At 44.1% G+C, this 16,430-nt stretch overlaps 1 protein-coding gene across 1 annotated transcript in view; it reads left to right on the top strand.

The window, feature by feature from the left end:
* Nucleotides 1-16,430, top strand: part of URB1 (URB1 ribosome biogenesis factor) — an 83,739-nt gene that overhangs the window by 60,363 nt on the left and 6,946 nt on the right. The window contains exons 27-35 of the mRNA XM_077293972.1: nucleotides 1,194-1,304; nucleotides 1,385-1,448; nucleotides 2,341-2,509; nucleotides 11,149-11,251; nucleotides 13,928-14,088; nucleotides 14,418-14,529; nucleotides 14,825-14,931; nucleotides 15,398-15,541; nucleotides 15,706-15,815. Of these exons, the coding sequence (XP_077150087.1) occupies nucleotides 1,194-1,304; nucleotides 1,385-1,448; nucleotides 2,341-2,509; nucleotides 11,149-11,251; nucleotides 13,928-14,088; nucleotides 14,418-14,529; nucleotides 14,825-14,931; nucleotides 15,398-15,541; nucleotides 15,706-15,815 (1,081 nt within the window). The remainder of the gene's footprint in view (nucleotides 1-1,193; nucleotides 1,305-1,384; nucleotides 1,449-2,340; nucleotides 2,510-11,148; nucleotides 11,252-13,927; nucleotides 14,089-14,417; nucleotides 14,530-14,824; nucleotides 14,932-15,397; nucleotides 15,542-15,705; nucleotides 15,816-16,430) is intronic.

The raw sequence follows: 16,430 nt of genomic DNA, 5'->3' as shown, positions 1-16,430 counted from the left end.
TGTGAATGGTGGATCCTGTATTATCTACTGTATATAGAGGTGTTATCAGTCATTGTACAGGAGGAGGAGGTGAGCTGTGATATCACCTATTGTGAATGGCGGATCCTGTGTTATCTACTGTATGTAGAGGTGTTGTCAGTCATTGTACAGGAGGAGGAGGTGAGCTGTGACATCACCTATTGTGAATGGTGGATCCTGTATTATCTACTGTATATAGAGGTGTTATCAGTCATTGTACAGGAGGAGGAGGTGAGCTGTGACATCACCTATTGTGAATGGTGGATCCTGTATTATCTACTGTATATAGAGGTGTTATCAGTCATTGTACAGGAGGAGGAGGTGAGCTGTGATATCACGTATTGTGAATGGTGGATTCTGTGTTATCTACGGTATATAGAGGTGTTATCAGTCACTGTAATCTTCCTCTGATGAGGAAACTGCTGGAAACTCTTCCTGAAAGGAGAAGAAGCTTAAATCTAAAGTAACCCCAGTGGCCAGTATGAAAATAGCAAGATTACAATTTTTTATTTTTATTTAAAGGAACTTGTCAATAGTTTTGGCCGATATAAGATTCGGCCACTGTCTTCCAGGGCATATCTACAGCATTCTATAATACTGTAGATAAGCACCCGATCTGACCTAAAAGATTAGAAAAATACGTTTTATTATACTCACCCGGGGGTTAGGTCCAGTGGGTGTTGCAGTTCTGGGTCCGGCTGGGCGCGGTGCTGGGAGCGATGAAAAAGCAAGAGGGCGGTGTTGCAAGAAGATGGGAGGTGCCGGACCTGCGACACCCATCGGACCGGACCCCCGGGTGAGTATAATAAAACATATTTTTCTAATCTTATATATAATCGTATATAGCGGTAACGCTCTGTGTACACTGAGTTTTTGGAACATAAAAATCTACAAATCCTTCACAAAAACTTGGAGTTTCTGCTCAGTTTCCACTCCAAAATCTCAGGACATTACTGTGTGCACAGGGCCCTAGAAGCCCCTTTATATGCCGGCATCATTACAGCCTTCAGTGTCCTTATCTCAGAGGGTTAACGGGAAAGCACAAAGATGGCAGATTGCCGTGTCCTGAATCTGTTCTCAGCACTGAGCGCAGAGACTGTGGCCTTCATATAACATGGCGTGCCATCCTGGCCTCTGCTGGTACATTAAACCCAATGTGTTTTTTTACCTTGCAGAAAGCTTGACCGATCTATTGAGAAGCATCGTCGCTAACTGTCCGTCCGTTTGCGACAAAAACCATTTTGCAGCCTTGCTTGGGGCTTATGGAGCCACCCTCGGTGTCACAGGTACGGCCCAGATGTGACTGCTTGTGGTGGTTATATAGATGTTTAATATGTCTGTGTGAAATTATATGGTTTTATCCTAGATCAGAAAATCCTGCTCCTCCTCCGGGCCTATGAGCAGAATAATCTAAGCCTCACTGACTTCAGGTAATGCACCACAATGTATGAAATAAAGTTCTGCATGCCGCCACTAGAGGGCGCTTTCTGCAGACTGTCGGGACCTGTCACTGCACGGACAGCAGCAGGAGAGCCTGGCTGTGCGGCTGCAGAGAAAACATAGGCCCTGATTCATCATCTCGAAGTTCTTGAAGTCACTTTTTTTTTTTGTCTTGTATTTGCTTACCTTTTGTGTTTTATTTGCTCCAAATTCTTCAAAATGGCGCACTCTGTTCATAAATTTGCCGCAAAATCAATAATGCTTTCTAGCAATAAAAGTCACCAAATCTTTTTTTAACGAAAACTAGTTTTGTAAAGTCGCACGGTTGTCTAAACATGAGGCAAATTCAAAACCTTTTGTCCAGGGGGGTAGGGGCGTCCGTCTGTAAATTTGGCGTGTGATTGAGCCGAAAGTAAAGAGTCATTTGGTAAAAGTCGCATTTTACTCAAAAAAAAAAAAAAAAAAAGATGCAAAACGTGTAGAAAGTAAAGCACAAATGCAAAAGTCGATTAAAAAAAGAGGAAATTATTCCAGAATTTTGGAGAAATGGAAATGATGATGAATCGGGGCATAGTTTGAAAAATTGGCCGGGAGGCTATAGGCCTGACTAGTCCGATGACTTGGCCCTGCACCAGTGATTGACAGGTTTCTCCTTTTGTACACACTAGGACGCGACCTGTCAATCACTGGATAGTGAAGTCGGCAGTAGAAGTCGTCGGACGAGTCAGGTCTTTCCCTACAGAGAAGTTTCAAATGATATTTTCTCCTGTTGTCCGTGGTTTGGGCAGCATGGATCTAGTGACAGGTTCCCTTTAACTTAGTGACTGGTTTTGGCCTTGGAGTAAGTGGTACCAGACCTCGTCCCCTTTTCCCTCCCTGTAGGTTGCTGTTGTGGGGCCCCGCTGCTGTGGAGCATCACAAAACCCGAAAGAGCTTGGGAAAATCCTTATGGCAGCAGCCAAGCATGGAGGAAATTCTCACCTTGTTAGACAGAGAGAAGATGATGAAAACTATCCTAAACTTTCCGCTGCACCGGAAACTGACGGCAGAGGTACTGTGCTGTATCCTAGTGTTCAAAATGGACTCCAGTGAATATGTGCTGTGTAAATTAAAGCAACTTTACATGTTTTTAAAGGGTAATTGTAGTTTCAAGCAACTTTTCAGAAGTCTTTCAGTGTACATAACGCTACTCTCTGGCCTTTTCTCTGTCGGTTTTACACATCAGTGCACGGACAGACGAGAGAGATCTTGTGACCCGAACTCAACAGCCTCATATATAACTATGTGGTTGCCATGTTGGGGTCAGGAGACCCACTGCCAGACCGTGCATTGCCAATCCAAGGACGGACCGTGAAACATGGGATATGTAAAACGAGCATTAATTTGCTATTGACTCTGAGCTGGAGGGAAAAGACTAGCTGATATGTCTCTCTTGCACTGCATAGCACACAGAGAGGGATTCCTGCTCTTTTTTTCTGTAACACACAGATATAATGTACTCCATGCTGTTGTTTTTATAGCAGTACTTGGTAGTATTTAGCAGTGTTGACGTGAATCCAGCTCTGCAGTAAGATAGAAATATTGTACTGTACTTTGTAACAAGTCCTTTGTGTCTGCCTCTACTTGTTTTTATAATTTGCAGTCAGTAAGCAAGTGGACACTTGCTTAACAGTGCAGTATTGTAGATTGTTGCATTATTATTGACTAGTTTTTTGAGGGGTTTTGTAGATCGGTGTGAAATATTGGACCTGTCAGGACTTGACCCTAATAGTAATCATAAATACTTGTGAACGTGAATGTTATGCTGCTCAAGTAAATATCTGAGTTGTAGAAAGCTTTAACTCCCTAGATACGCATTAAAACGGTGGCCGCTAAGGAGCCTTATTTAACGGCAATCTAGAATAAGTCTATAGCGCCCTCTAGAGTCCAAAATTTTGGGGGGGTCGGGGGTAGCCGAGCCCCTGGAGGACACGATCAGGGACATTTTTTACTACATGTGGCAAGATTTTAGACGTAAAATTTATTTTCTCGCTTCATTGGGGGACACAGGTAACCGCGGGTGTATGGGTGTATGCTGCTGCCGCTAGGAGGCTGACACTATGCAAATACAGAAAAGTAACTCCTCCCCGGCAGTATACACCCACCGACAGGCACCAGGCAACTCCGTTTTTGCTTAGTATCTGTAGGAGGCGGACCTGGATCTAACACCGGATCCGCATTTCTTTTTCTTTCAAGGATTGTGTGTTTATTAATCTTTTTCCCTTTCGTTTCAGATACACTTCTGGGGGTTACAGGGTGCAGTTCTTCTCCCCCCGATTCCCCGCATTAAGCGTCCAAGAGAGCAGTGTGGTATCTCCCACATCGCACCCTCTCGGATCCGCTGGACAGGACTTAGTTTGATGTCACCCTGGGGTGTTCATATTTACTTACGGTGGCCAGTCCTTGCCTCTTGGTTTCTTTTCTGCGGCCACGCCCCACTGTTTGGCGCGTTCTCTGCATGAGCAGATGTTCGCAGCCTGCGCTATCCCGTCCAGTTGCCTCCTGTGCATCGCGTACTCTGGAATACCTCTCCGTAGGTGGGGGACACAGTGTAACTGCGCCAGGTCTGTAGATTTTTTTGCTATTCTCCATCCCCGGCTGATTTTCCCCCAGGCAACATCGCCTGCTGACATATTGCTTCAGGTACGGGGAGGAGCAGGTACTAGAACATATTCCACTGCTGACTACTGCCACCAGTGCCACGAACGCTTCTCACAGCGATTCGCTCGCACCTGTCCAAGACCCTCACAGGGGCCGACTTGAGAAAAGAACCAGGATGCTTTTTCTGTCTAGTTCTTCATCCACTTCTCCGGAGCCAGCTGCGTCAGCCGGAATACCGCTGTCTACCTGTTCCCCCTCCTCGCAGGCGGACGTCGGGTCATATATCCTCTCAGTCGGATTCTAACTCAGATGCAGATCAGACTTCCGCAACGCAGGATATGGTTGACAGCCTTATCTCAGCCATTATTCAAACGCTTGAGCTTAAGGAGGAAGAGGCAGCTTCTCAGGACATCTCCATTTCTTTCAAACGGATGAAGCGTCCTTCTAGAGTTTTTCCCAATCATAAGGAATTTGATAACACTACGTCTAAACACTGCGAACACCCTGGTAAAGTTTTCCAGGGAGGAAAGGTTTAGACATTTTATACCCGTTTGCTGCAGACCTTGTTAGCAAATGGTCCGAATCTCCTAAGGTAGATCCACCTGTGTCTAGATTATCCTCCCAGACAGTGCTGTCCATTCCTGACGTGGCGTCTCTAAAGGACCCCACGGACAGACAAATTGAGGCTCTAACCAAATCAGCTTTTGAAGCTTCTGGTACCTCTCTCTGTCCCAATTTTGCCTCTACCTGGGTGGTGAAAGCGGTGTCGGCCTGGGCCAAAACCCCACGCAGAGGCATTGTAGCTTCGGCTCCCGCACAGGAGTTAGCGGATTTAGCAGATCAGATTTCACTGGCTGGAAAGTACCTTCTGAATGCTTTTCTGGATGTGGCTGCTTGCTCTGCAAGGGCAAACAGCAATATTGTCGCCATTCGCCGTGTCCTCTGGCTGAAGGCGTGGATCGCAGATCCCGCTTCCAAAAAATCCCTCACAGGTTTGCCTTTCCAGGGATCCAGGCTCTTTGGAGCGCAGCTAGACCAAATGATCTCGGACGCCACGGGCGGTAAGAGCACTTCTCTTCCACAATCTAAGCCTAGGCTTCCCTTCAATAGAAAGGGACCCCATTCCTTTCGCCCCTTTCGCTCCTTCGCCTCCTCAGGTGGTGCCTCTCAGCATGACTGGGCTTCCACTCAAAGGGGCCGAAGGAAGCCTTCTTTCAGGCCTACCCCTCACTGGAGAGCTAAAGGCCGCTCCTCCAACTCTTCCAGTTCTCACAACCACAGATTTTCTTCCAAATGACGGGTCACCCCCACCTGGAAATATTTCTAGGGTGGGAGGCAGGCTTCTTCTCTTCAGAGCCTTGGTTATCGGTGGTCGGCGACGCCTGGGTCAGGGAGATTGTCACATCAGGTTACAAAATAGAATTTTCGTGGTCCCCAGGAAGACGTTTTTTCCTCTCCCGCCCACCCAAACAGTCCTCCCATGTCCCAGGGCTTTTTCAGGCGGTCGATTCCCTTCTCGCCTCAGGGGTAGTCGTCCCAGTACCTTCCAACCAGCGGTTTTCCGGTTTTTACTCAAATCTATTTGTAGTTCCGAAAAAACACGTCTCTTCGCCTGATTTTGGACCTCAAACGGTTGAACCGCCACCTCCGGATTCAGCACTTCAAGATGGAGTGCTTGCACTCGGTGATCGCCTCCATGGAACCTGGAGAATTTCTGTGCTCTGTGGACATTCTGGATGCGCATCTGCACATCCATGATGTGATCACAAAATACAGTTTAAACATTAATTTTCATAAACCTGCAGTAAGGAAAAATAACCTGCATGTGGCACCACACTACCCCAAAGCACACTACCACAAAGCTGCTTACAGACATCACAAACAAATCCTAACATTTGCCTTGGGGGCTTTTCAGCTTGCCGAACTCCTTGCCCAGCCGATTTGAGGCACATAGGAGGATTGCACACTTAGCTGCAGGTGAGTCACGTATGCAATTTTAGATAGCTGGTGCACCACAATAGTATGATCAATATAGAGTGGGGGTGCAAACTTAGTGACTAATAAGCAAACTCGTAGAGAACACAGGAAACACACTAGAATGTATGCACACCACCAGAATTTCAATATAAAAAACACAAGCTTTATTGGTAACATGAGTAAAAACAATTAAAAACCATGCAAAAATACTCCCTCAGTGAACATGCTCCCAAAACTACCAAATATGATGTAAAACTTCCCATATAATAATGGAACCAACACACGAAATGTACGAATAACCCATAATATTAACACAATACTTGTAGTTATCGGCAGATAAGTCACATGGTGCTCAGCGAAAAGTCAATAAATGTTGGATATAATAAGGGCTTGACATATACCGTAACTCATACAAATCCTGAGGTCCCCAATGTAAATGATAGCAGGTAAAAAAAAAGGGGGGGGGGGTAGAGCCAAGCAGATGTCCCAGAAAAAGAGAGAAAAAGACATCAGAGTCAGAAGACTCCAGAAGGAAGGTATGAGGCTGAGCAACCAGGAAGCAAGTAACACCAGAGGGATGTCCCAACGCGTATCGCTGTGCCGAAGACAGTTTCGTCAGGGAAAGTAGTCACGTATGCAAACACATTTGTAAACATGCACTGCCTATTCAATTGCACACTTGCTCCGTTTACACTACACTGACACACACGATACACCATTTCAAAGGTCAAATTACCTGCAGCGGGGGCTTTTCAGCTTGCCGAAGTGCTTACCCAGCCTATTTTCAGGCAAATTCGAGGATTGCACACTTCACTTCAGGTGAGTCACATGCAAACACATTTGTAAACATGCACTGCTTTTTAGGTGATTACTTTGCCCCCCACACACAAATAATACACCATTTGAAAGGTAAACTTGCCCCCTTCAGCAAGAAAAGACACAAACCACACATTCACGATTTGATCAATAAATACAGTTTAAACATTCATTTTCAGAAACCTGCAGAAAATAACAATAACCTGCAGGTGGCACCACAACCTCAAGACATTTGTTTAGCCTCTACTAATTTATTGTATTACCAACCTACATATATAAATACCTCTCTGTGATCATCATCTCATTAAATACATTAGCATTTGACCAGCTTGATTTTCCTGAAATTGCCTGCGCCCCCGACAACCAATGTGCGAAAATGTTGCACGGGCCAACTAGTTGTATCTTATTGATAGAGGAGAACGTATTGATCACTGAGGATCCTTCCCCCTAGGATCATCTACCAATTCTTAGGGTATGTTCATATGCAACATTTCGAAATGGGTTATTTTTTTTTTTTTGCACAAGAAAAGTACTTAATTTTTGGCGCAATTTTTTTTTTTTTTTCCCCTTTCATTTTTCTCCCACTGGAATGGGTGAAAAGTGCTGCTAGAACTGATATGCTGTGTTTTTTGTGTGTGTGTGTGTGCGAGATTTTTGAAAATGGCAACACAGCGGCAAAAAATGTTTTTTGTTGCGAAGACTGATTTTTTTTTTTTTTTTTTTTTTTTTAACCACTAAAATACCGTAATAAAAAAACTGGATATGTTTTGATATCGCCAGAATCGTATTGATGAGGAGAATCGTATTGAAAGGTAGTTTTTACCACAAAATGTACACCGTAATTCCCACAAAACAATGTCAGAATTGTGTTTTGAGTTTTTTTTTCCCACAATTTCAACGATATTAAAAAAAAAAGGAAAAAAAAGAGAAAATTAAGTTTTTCAGTACACTATGTAGAAAAATGAATGTTTATTATATCAGAAAAAGTAACAATCCAAAGAAGGATCGGTGAGTGCTGTTTTTCTTATGGTTTTAATCCATAAAATTGGTTACATTGGTATTTGCGGAGATGCAAGTATCAGGGGAATCTTCACACCTTGCTGGCACTTCTATGAGTTTTATGGACAGAAAAATAAGCGCTACGACTCTGAGTAGAAGTGGAGGAAAAAACAAACGCAAAAACGGAAATTGGTTGCTGCATGAAAGGGTTAATACCCTCTTTTTAAAGCTTCTGTCTTGTTACCTACATACAAGCTCTTAAATTTTCCTTAGCATTATGACGAAATGTTCCAAAATGAACAGTAAAGCCCTTGATATCCAGCCGGTGCCAATGTCGGGGTCAGGATGCGACGTCGGTGAGTCACATGCGATGATTCAGCAATCTATGGCGCATTGATTCACAAGTACTGATTGATGTGAGACCATGGAACAAAGATCAGGGCTTTTTGATGAGGCTGATTCGCGTGGGCACAGGGACGTGAAGGATGTGATGTGTAGCTGTAAATTGGTGCGAAACTCGTTCATTGATGAGGTCTCCATTAAAAGAAAACGACAATCTCCTTTTCGCTCTTCTGATAACACGCAATATACTATAATTCCCTTCATCATTCCCGTCATCCGTCTCATTACTAGAAATGTGTTTATTATAACAGGACCTCCAGAGCCTGTCTTCTCATTAAACAGCAGAACTGGATTCTATTAAACCAAAAGGCTGATAACTTGGGACAGTAGCTCTTAAATCCACATATTTGACTTGTGTCCCTTTTTAAAGGGAATCTGTCGGTAAGCTCACCCCAAATCACCAAAACCACATGCAGGTCTTTGAAGGATAAATCCACCTTTATATCTTCTGTCTGTTGCTGCATATTTATATGCAAATAACACATTAAAGGGATATTCTCAAGTTGTCTCCCGAGCAGCTCACGGCTCTGCCGTCTCCTTACTTCCTGGTTGCTGGGGGGCAGGTGCTTCCTCCTTGAGTGGCATTTCTAATATTTTGGTACTGGCATTGTTGTTCACTATTTTTACCTATAGGGATAACGGGGCATTTGAACAAGCACACTGCTCAGGAAAGTGAGAGCCATGATTAGGAGAACTGCTCTGGAAACTGCCAGTGCTGAGGACCAGGAGATTGTGATTGTACCGGACAGAGATCCTAACCAAATCTCCCAGCTCTGCCTGTGGTATAAACCTATTAGTACAGGTCTCTGGCCCAGTGGCCACGTTGGAAAGCCAAGAACTGAGAACATCCTTCTTCCTGCTGGAATGACCAGTATAGGTGTGGCATGATGCACACATGGCACCGGGGTCGACAAATAGACTCGCTTGTGGTTTAGTGATCCTTAACCAAGCGACCTCATCCCTTTAAGGCCCAAAATGGGCATAACTTCAAGGGTTAATGAGGAGCAGGGGTGATGATTGCTGATAATACATGTATTACAGCCGTCCTCGGAGCTCTCGCCGGCACTTTTCTAGCGAAGGTCGCTTCATTGAAATGCATGTCGAGATGTCACTTGGTCATAACCTTAGTGACAGCCAACAAGTGAATTACTGTCACATTCGAGCGCCGCCATCATCGGTGACCTTTACTGAAGGCGGGCTGACCACATATACAGTGCCGCCACCCAGTGTGCTTCTTTGTGATTTTAAAGGAGACTCGTCTTGAGCATAGCCCTTCTAAATCGCAGCTTGTTAGTGGGTCCTTCACCACATTTACGCTGATGACCTACCCTTAGCGTACATAAAGTTGATCAGCACATCCATGTTTTTTGAGCATTTTTAAAAATCTTTTATGGGGAGTCATGTAGTACTATAGGCAGGTTTTGTTTTTTTTATAAAGACACCATATTTCCCAGAGATCGACCTCTCCTCGCCAGAGTTCTGAAACCGTCTTGTAGTATTCTGTTAAGTCTCCTGTCGATATAAGATTGGAATATACAGTATCTGGTAATAATGTCTTTTATTTTTATCTTGCATACTATATGGTGTACTCAAAGTAATTAAATGGTGAAATGCCCAGAAATTTCAGTGTGAGCACCATGAGCAGTACTCGGTAGTGATGAGCGGACGTGCTCGGATAAGGTGTTATCTCAGCATGCTCCTGTGATAACCGAGTGACTTCTGCGTGCTCAAATAATAGGTTTGAGTCCCCGCGGCTGCATGTCTCCAGGCGTTCGACAGCTAGAACACATGCAGGGATTATCTAACAAACGTGTAAACCCTTCAAGGGTTGCACTCATCACTAGTACTCTGGAATCGCAAATTAATGTCATGGTTGTTGAGATATTTAATGAAGTTCGGTATGGCCACTATGCAGCCTGACAGAGGATCAGGATATCATCCACATAGCCTATAATATAATATATGAAAAAGGATTTGTTTCTGAAAAAATAAAACCTTCCTCCCACCAAGCGACGAACAAAATAGCTAGCAATGGGGAGAAACGTGAACCCATAGCAGTTCCTTTGACCTGTAAAATTAATTTCTGATAAAATGGAAACAAAAAATGCGTTTGAAAAGATATTCAATGGCTGTGAGAATGGTTTCCTTTAGTTCTGCCCAAATGATTTAAATGATGTGAAGTGGCTTGTATCGCTACATGACGAATGTAAGGAGCAGGCTCCGGAGCTGAGCCTGCTTCATATAAGGCAGGTGCTGGTAGTGCCTCTAACAGCAGCAACCAGAGCTAGCTCCGATGCTGCTGTGTAACAACTGAAACGCTGCTGTCAATCTCTGACTGGTGGGTTGCACATCAGCCACCTGCAACACAATCTCCAGGTGCCACCTATGGCAGCCGGTAGTCTACTGATGGTGCTTGTCTGTTCCACTGTAGTCCTTTCTCCTTCCTATAGAGTGCAATATTATATAACACAATCAAACAATTGCAGGTTGAAGTAATAAAAATGTACGTGAAAGTTCTTAAGAAATATAAATAATCTAAAAATGTAGAATGTTTGAATATCAACTTATTCCTTTACAAACTTAAAGAAATAACAAACCTTATTTGATATCGCCGTATCCGTGAAAGTCCAATCTATCAAAATATAACAGTAATTAAAAACCGATCAATGTATTAATTGTAACCCAAAATGATGCCAATAGAAAGTGCAAAAAAATAAGATCTGGAATAACTATTCATTTCCCTGGTGATGGGTTTCTGTTACATTTCCTTTTTAGGTTTTTCCATGTGACTTGATAAAGTTTAATTTGTTTCAAAATTATTAAAACACTTTTTTTCTTCTTTCAATTAAATTCTAGCCCGGGAAGAACGTCCTGTATGAAGATCGGGCAGTACAGGATTTACATGAAATCTATGATCCTTGCTTCTTACTGCCGCTTTTTAGCGAACTGCTCAGACCAGGTAACATGGAATCGCCATACAGGTTGTCTTATAGGAAAAGGTTCCACTGGACTCCACCTTAAATGACTGATTATTATTATTATTATTATGAAGCCACCTCCTTCTCCATGACGTAAAAGTATGTCCTGAAACAGTTGTGCACATATGGAGGGGCCTGCCCGGCCATCTCAGGAGCTTAAGCCTGCCCGGCCGTCTCAGGAGCTTAAGCCTGCCCGGCCGTCTCAGGAGCTTAAGCCTGCCCGGCCGTCTCAGGAGCTTAAGCCTGCCCGGCCGTCTCAGGAGCTTAATCCTGCCCGGCCGTCTCAGGAGCTTAAGCCTGCCCGGCCGTCTCAGGAGCTTAAGCCTGCCCGGCCGTCTCAGGAGCTTAAGCCTGCCCGGCCGTCTCAGGAGCTTAAGCCTGCCCGGCCGTCTCAGGAGCCTTAAGCCTTCCCGGCCGTCTCAGGAGCTTAAGCCTTCCCGGCAGTCTCAGGAGCTTAAGCCTTCCCGGCCGTCTCAGGAGCTTAAGCCTTCCCGGCCGTCTCAGGAGCTTAAGCCTTCCCGGCCGTCTCAGGAGCTTAAGCCTTCCCGGCCGTCTCAGGAGCTTAAGCCTTCCCGGCCGTCTCAGGAGCTTAAGCCTTCCCGGCCGTCTCAGGAGCTTAAGCCTTCCCGGCCGTCTCAGGAGCTTGAGCCTGCCCGGCCGGCTCAGGAGCTTAAAGGGAACCTGTCACCCCCAAAATGGCTGGTGAGGTAAGCTCACCGGCATCCGGGGCTTATCTACAGCATTCTGTAATACTGTAGATAAGCCCCCGATGTTACCTGAAAGATGAGAAAAAGATGTTAGATTATACTCACCCAGGGGCGGTCCCGCTGCGGTCCGGTCGGATGGGTGTCTCCGGTCCGCTCCGGCGCCTCCCATCTTCATTCCATGACGTCCTCTTCGGGTCTTTACGCCGCGGCTCCGGCGCAGGCGTACTTTGTCCTGTTGAGGGCAGAGCAAAGTACTGCAGTGCGCAGGCGCCGGAAAGGTCAGAGAGGCCCACTGCCTGCGCACTGCAGTACTTTGCTCTGCCCTCAACAGGACAAAGTATGCCTGCGCCGGAGCCGCGGCGTAAAGACCCGAAGAGGACGTCATGGAATGAAGATGGGAGGCGCCGGAGCGGACCGGAGACACCCATCCGACCGGACCGCCCGTGGGTGAGTATAATCTAACGTCTTTTTCTCATCTTTCAGGTAACATCGGGGGCTTATCTACAGCATTACAGAATGCTGTAGATAAGCCCCTGATGCCGGTGAGCTTACTTCACCAGCCATTTTGGGAGTGACAGGTTCCCTTTAAGCCTGCCCGGCCGTCTCAGGAGCTTAAACACTCTCCATACAGGGCAGATCCCTATTTATGTACAGTCAGTATATGTCTGACAGCAGCGTCCCATACGATATATGCCATAAACAGAAAAAAAAAAACTTGAGATGCCAAAATGGTTTTTTTTTTTTTACGCAAATCCCTCAGAAATGCAATAAAAACAGAATGTTGCATATCCACCCCCACGAACAACCACGGGTCTGCATAAAAAGAAAAAAGCCTGAAAAAGTTCGAAATGAGCAAAGTTCTGAATTTCACTAAAGGAAAATAACCTATACAAATGGTACTGCCGTGATTGTACTGCCCTAATCATAAAAATGAATACTAAAACAATGACATAATTGCTGTTTTTTCACCATTTCATCCCTTTTGTAATTTTTTTTTCACCTTTTTCAGTACATTATATGATAAAATAAATGGTGTCATTCAAAACTACATCTCGTTCCCGCAAAAAAAAATTACCCAGGACAACGGAAAAATAAAAAGGCTATGGATCTTGGAAAAAAATGAAAACAAGGGAATCTGTCAGCAGGATCTCGCCCAACTCCCTAACACATCTAAAACTATTTATATGTCCATATAACTCTTTCAAAAATAAGTCCAGCAATACCTTCATAAGGCCAGTCCGTTACTGGAAATCTGTTCTTAAATTTCTATGCAAATGAGGCTTAAAGGTTTTTTGAAAATCTGAAACCTTGGTCACTCCAGCTCTATTCCCTGCCTAGCATCGCTGCCTCCTACTGCATGACTGACGTCTCCTTCATCTGAAGTTGCCCAGCGTAGAGGCCGTCAGTCAAGCAGCAGGAGGAAACGGTAGTTCTGGATGTGGAATAGAGCTGGAGTGACAGAAGCTTTAGATCTACCATAGCTCTTTAGTCTAATTTGCATATCAATTCAAACGCCAATTTCTCAGTAATGGAGGAATGGAGCACTGCCACCTCCTTTGTCTGAATTCACATGACATACAGGCTGTAACTCAAGCAGAAGGAGGAGCTGGGCATGGAATAGAGCTGGAGTGACGGAAGCTTTAGATCTACCATAGCTCTTCAGCCTAATTTGCATATCAAATGAAATTACTTGATTTCTCAGTCATGGAGGAATGGAGCGGCCATGTAAAGGTATTGCTGGAATTGTCTTTGAAAGAGCGACATACACATGTAGTGTGGGGGTGAAATCCTGCTGACAGATTCCCTTTAATGGGATAATAAATTGATAATTCAGAGACCCTGAAAACTATTTATTGTAAAAGAATTAATAAGCCATTCTAGTGGGAACTTTTAATACAATCCTTAAAGTATGATGATTCCTGCCAGTGACGATGTGTCTGTCTTCTGCAGAACTGGTGGTGAACTGTGTGAAGTTTGTGGAGATGAATGCCCTGGGGCTCACATTGGCTGCACTCAGCAGCTACGATTATAGCACGAGAGCGGCCGCTTATCACATCCTGGGCTGCTTCGTCTCTCACATGGAAGGGGCGCGCTTCAGAGATAAGGCGCAGGTAAGCAGCTTTTATCATGATGTCACTTTCGTTATAATTGTTCGAGCCCAATCTCCTCCATAAATGTAATGCTCTGCAGCCACCACTAGGGGGAGCCTGCTGCATGGTGTTATATAACTCACAATCAGCACAGTTAGCAGTGGGCTCTTTAGCTCCCTCTAGTGGCAGCTGCCTGCAGATGGAATTTTCTTTTCTCATTCACCACTATGTAGTTGCGGGATATTTTGAGCTTTGTATCAAAAATTAATTGGCATTTCATTTTTAGTTCTTTCCATCAGAACAGACATGATAGAGACATGCTTAGATGTAACGCTGCTTTTCTATTCCAGCTGCAGTGCCTGCTAGACGTGGTAAAGAATGGAATCCGAAAGGAGAATATCAGACTGGCATTCACATTGAGTCTTTATGGCGCTCGTGCTGCCCAGGTCATCCTCAGACCAGGTTATTATGATTGTGCTGGACATGAGTTTGAGAAAAGTCTTACAATTTCCCATACTGTTACTTTTTAGCATTTTTCAGATAAGTTATATGCCCTCTTTAAATGGCTTTTACCACCAACATCTGTCCTCAAAACTATATGATTACTCCGGGATCCCATGTTCAACTTGGGTTTAAAGGGGATGTCTGGCCTTAGTCTACAAGTCTGCAGTCACTCTTAAGGCCGGACAACCCCTTTAAGAAGGTGGATGCTTTTCCATTTTACATATAATGGTTTTTGTTATCTCAAAAAAACCAGAGGAACACATGTACATCCGGACAACCAGGTTCCTGTTATCTCATGAATACTTGGACCTGAGGAAAGTTCCAGATTTCTACAGACTGTTCTATAGCTCTGACATAGAGGTAAGTTGCCGTCAGATGGGATTTTTTTTAATTAATTTCCTTTTGCGTTGAATGCATTCTGTTGTTCCCTGTTATCAGCCATTTCAGCCTGGGGGAGAGACTGAATGTAGGTTTCTTCATTGGGATTATTGGGAAACTTTATACACTTAGATTTAAAATGAATGGTCACCATGTCATTATTGATCCACAGTTACGTGTTGATGAATTTCTTAATATAATATTATATTACTTCTGCAACAGAGCACCAAATCCTCAGCATTTGCTTAGATTTAGAAGATGGCACAATAGGTACTTGTAGCCACCACTAGAGGGAGCTCAGGAGCCCACTGCATACTGCACTAGTCTTGACTGCACAGCAGGCATTTGGCTCCCTCTAGGGGTCAGGAAAAGACATGAATACATTTTATAATAGTCTTAATGTCCAGATTTTTTTTTTAATTCTTATTTTTTATTTGTTACATGACAGCATAAGGTTGAACGTGACTGGATCCTCTCATTGTTAAGTGATGGAATGAGGGACAAGTATTGCTACGAGCTGTATGATTACCAGAAGATCTTCGTGGTCATCATGACTTATTACGACAGTCCCCTGTGTGACGAGGCATCCCAGGTAATGCTACCCTCTCAGATATTTGGAGGATACCCCTTTTTTAGGTATTGCTTTGGGTCTGGGTATAGAAAGGTCACACTAGGAAGGTGGGCGGAGGTAAAGCCCATTTCATGGATTTTATTAATAATGTGATTCCCTGATTTATCTAATGTTTCCTCTTGCAGCCGCTCGTCATGGATGTGTTTATGAAAGCCTCTAAAATTCCCAAAGCCGCTTATGAGCTGATCCGAGATCACAGCCTTCTAACCTGGATACAGAATATATTGGCAAAGCGGTATGTCTTTTAGCTACTTTTGCACCCCAAAAATGTGTCCTTTACATCTGTGTAAAGTTTTGTCATGTAAAAAATATTTCTAAAATCTGTTGATATGCCTTTCTAAAGCTTCAGGCTGCAGTAATGATTTGTGAATGGTCTGTATGTGGAGCGGCAAGTTCAGAGCTCAGTGTGCGCTCCCCTGGAATGCATGATTTCTTCCCCTCACCCCCACAACTTGTGTGTTTCCCGCTGACACTGACATGACTCGGCAAGCGATGATTTGTGTAACAATATAAAAAAAAAAAAAAAGAATGAGAAAGTGATCCTCAATAATAATAAACTGTGTGTTTCGCCCGGCTTTGTCAGGGGTTGTGATGCAGTCAGCCACTGGCACTTACAGCTGCTGCTGCATGGTTTTTCTAGATTGCTGATCACCCTTTTACCTTGTCTTATTATATTGTTTCTCTGTATTTTAATTATTTTTCAAGAAAATAAGACATGTTAACTCAAGGAAAAGTATAAACTGTAATCCAGAAAAATAACGTAGCAGCAGTTATAAGTGCTGGATGTATCACAACCCCTGACGAAGCAGGGCGAAACATACGTTTCTCTAATATGGGGATTATTTTCTGA

This window comes from Ranitomeya variabilis, chromosome 3 (genome assembly GCF_051348905.1).
Source record: "Ranitomeya variabilis isolate aRanVar5 chromosome 3, aRanVar5.hap1, whole genome shotgun sequence".
Lineage (NCBI taxonomy): Eukaryota > Metazoa > Chordata > Amphibia > Anura > Dendrobatidae > Ranitomeya > Ranitomeya variabilis.
The sequence above is the reverse complement of the archived record's forward strand: the minus strand, read 5'-3'. Positions and strand labels throughout refer to the sequence as shown.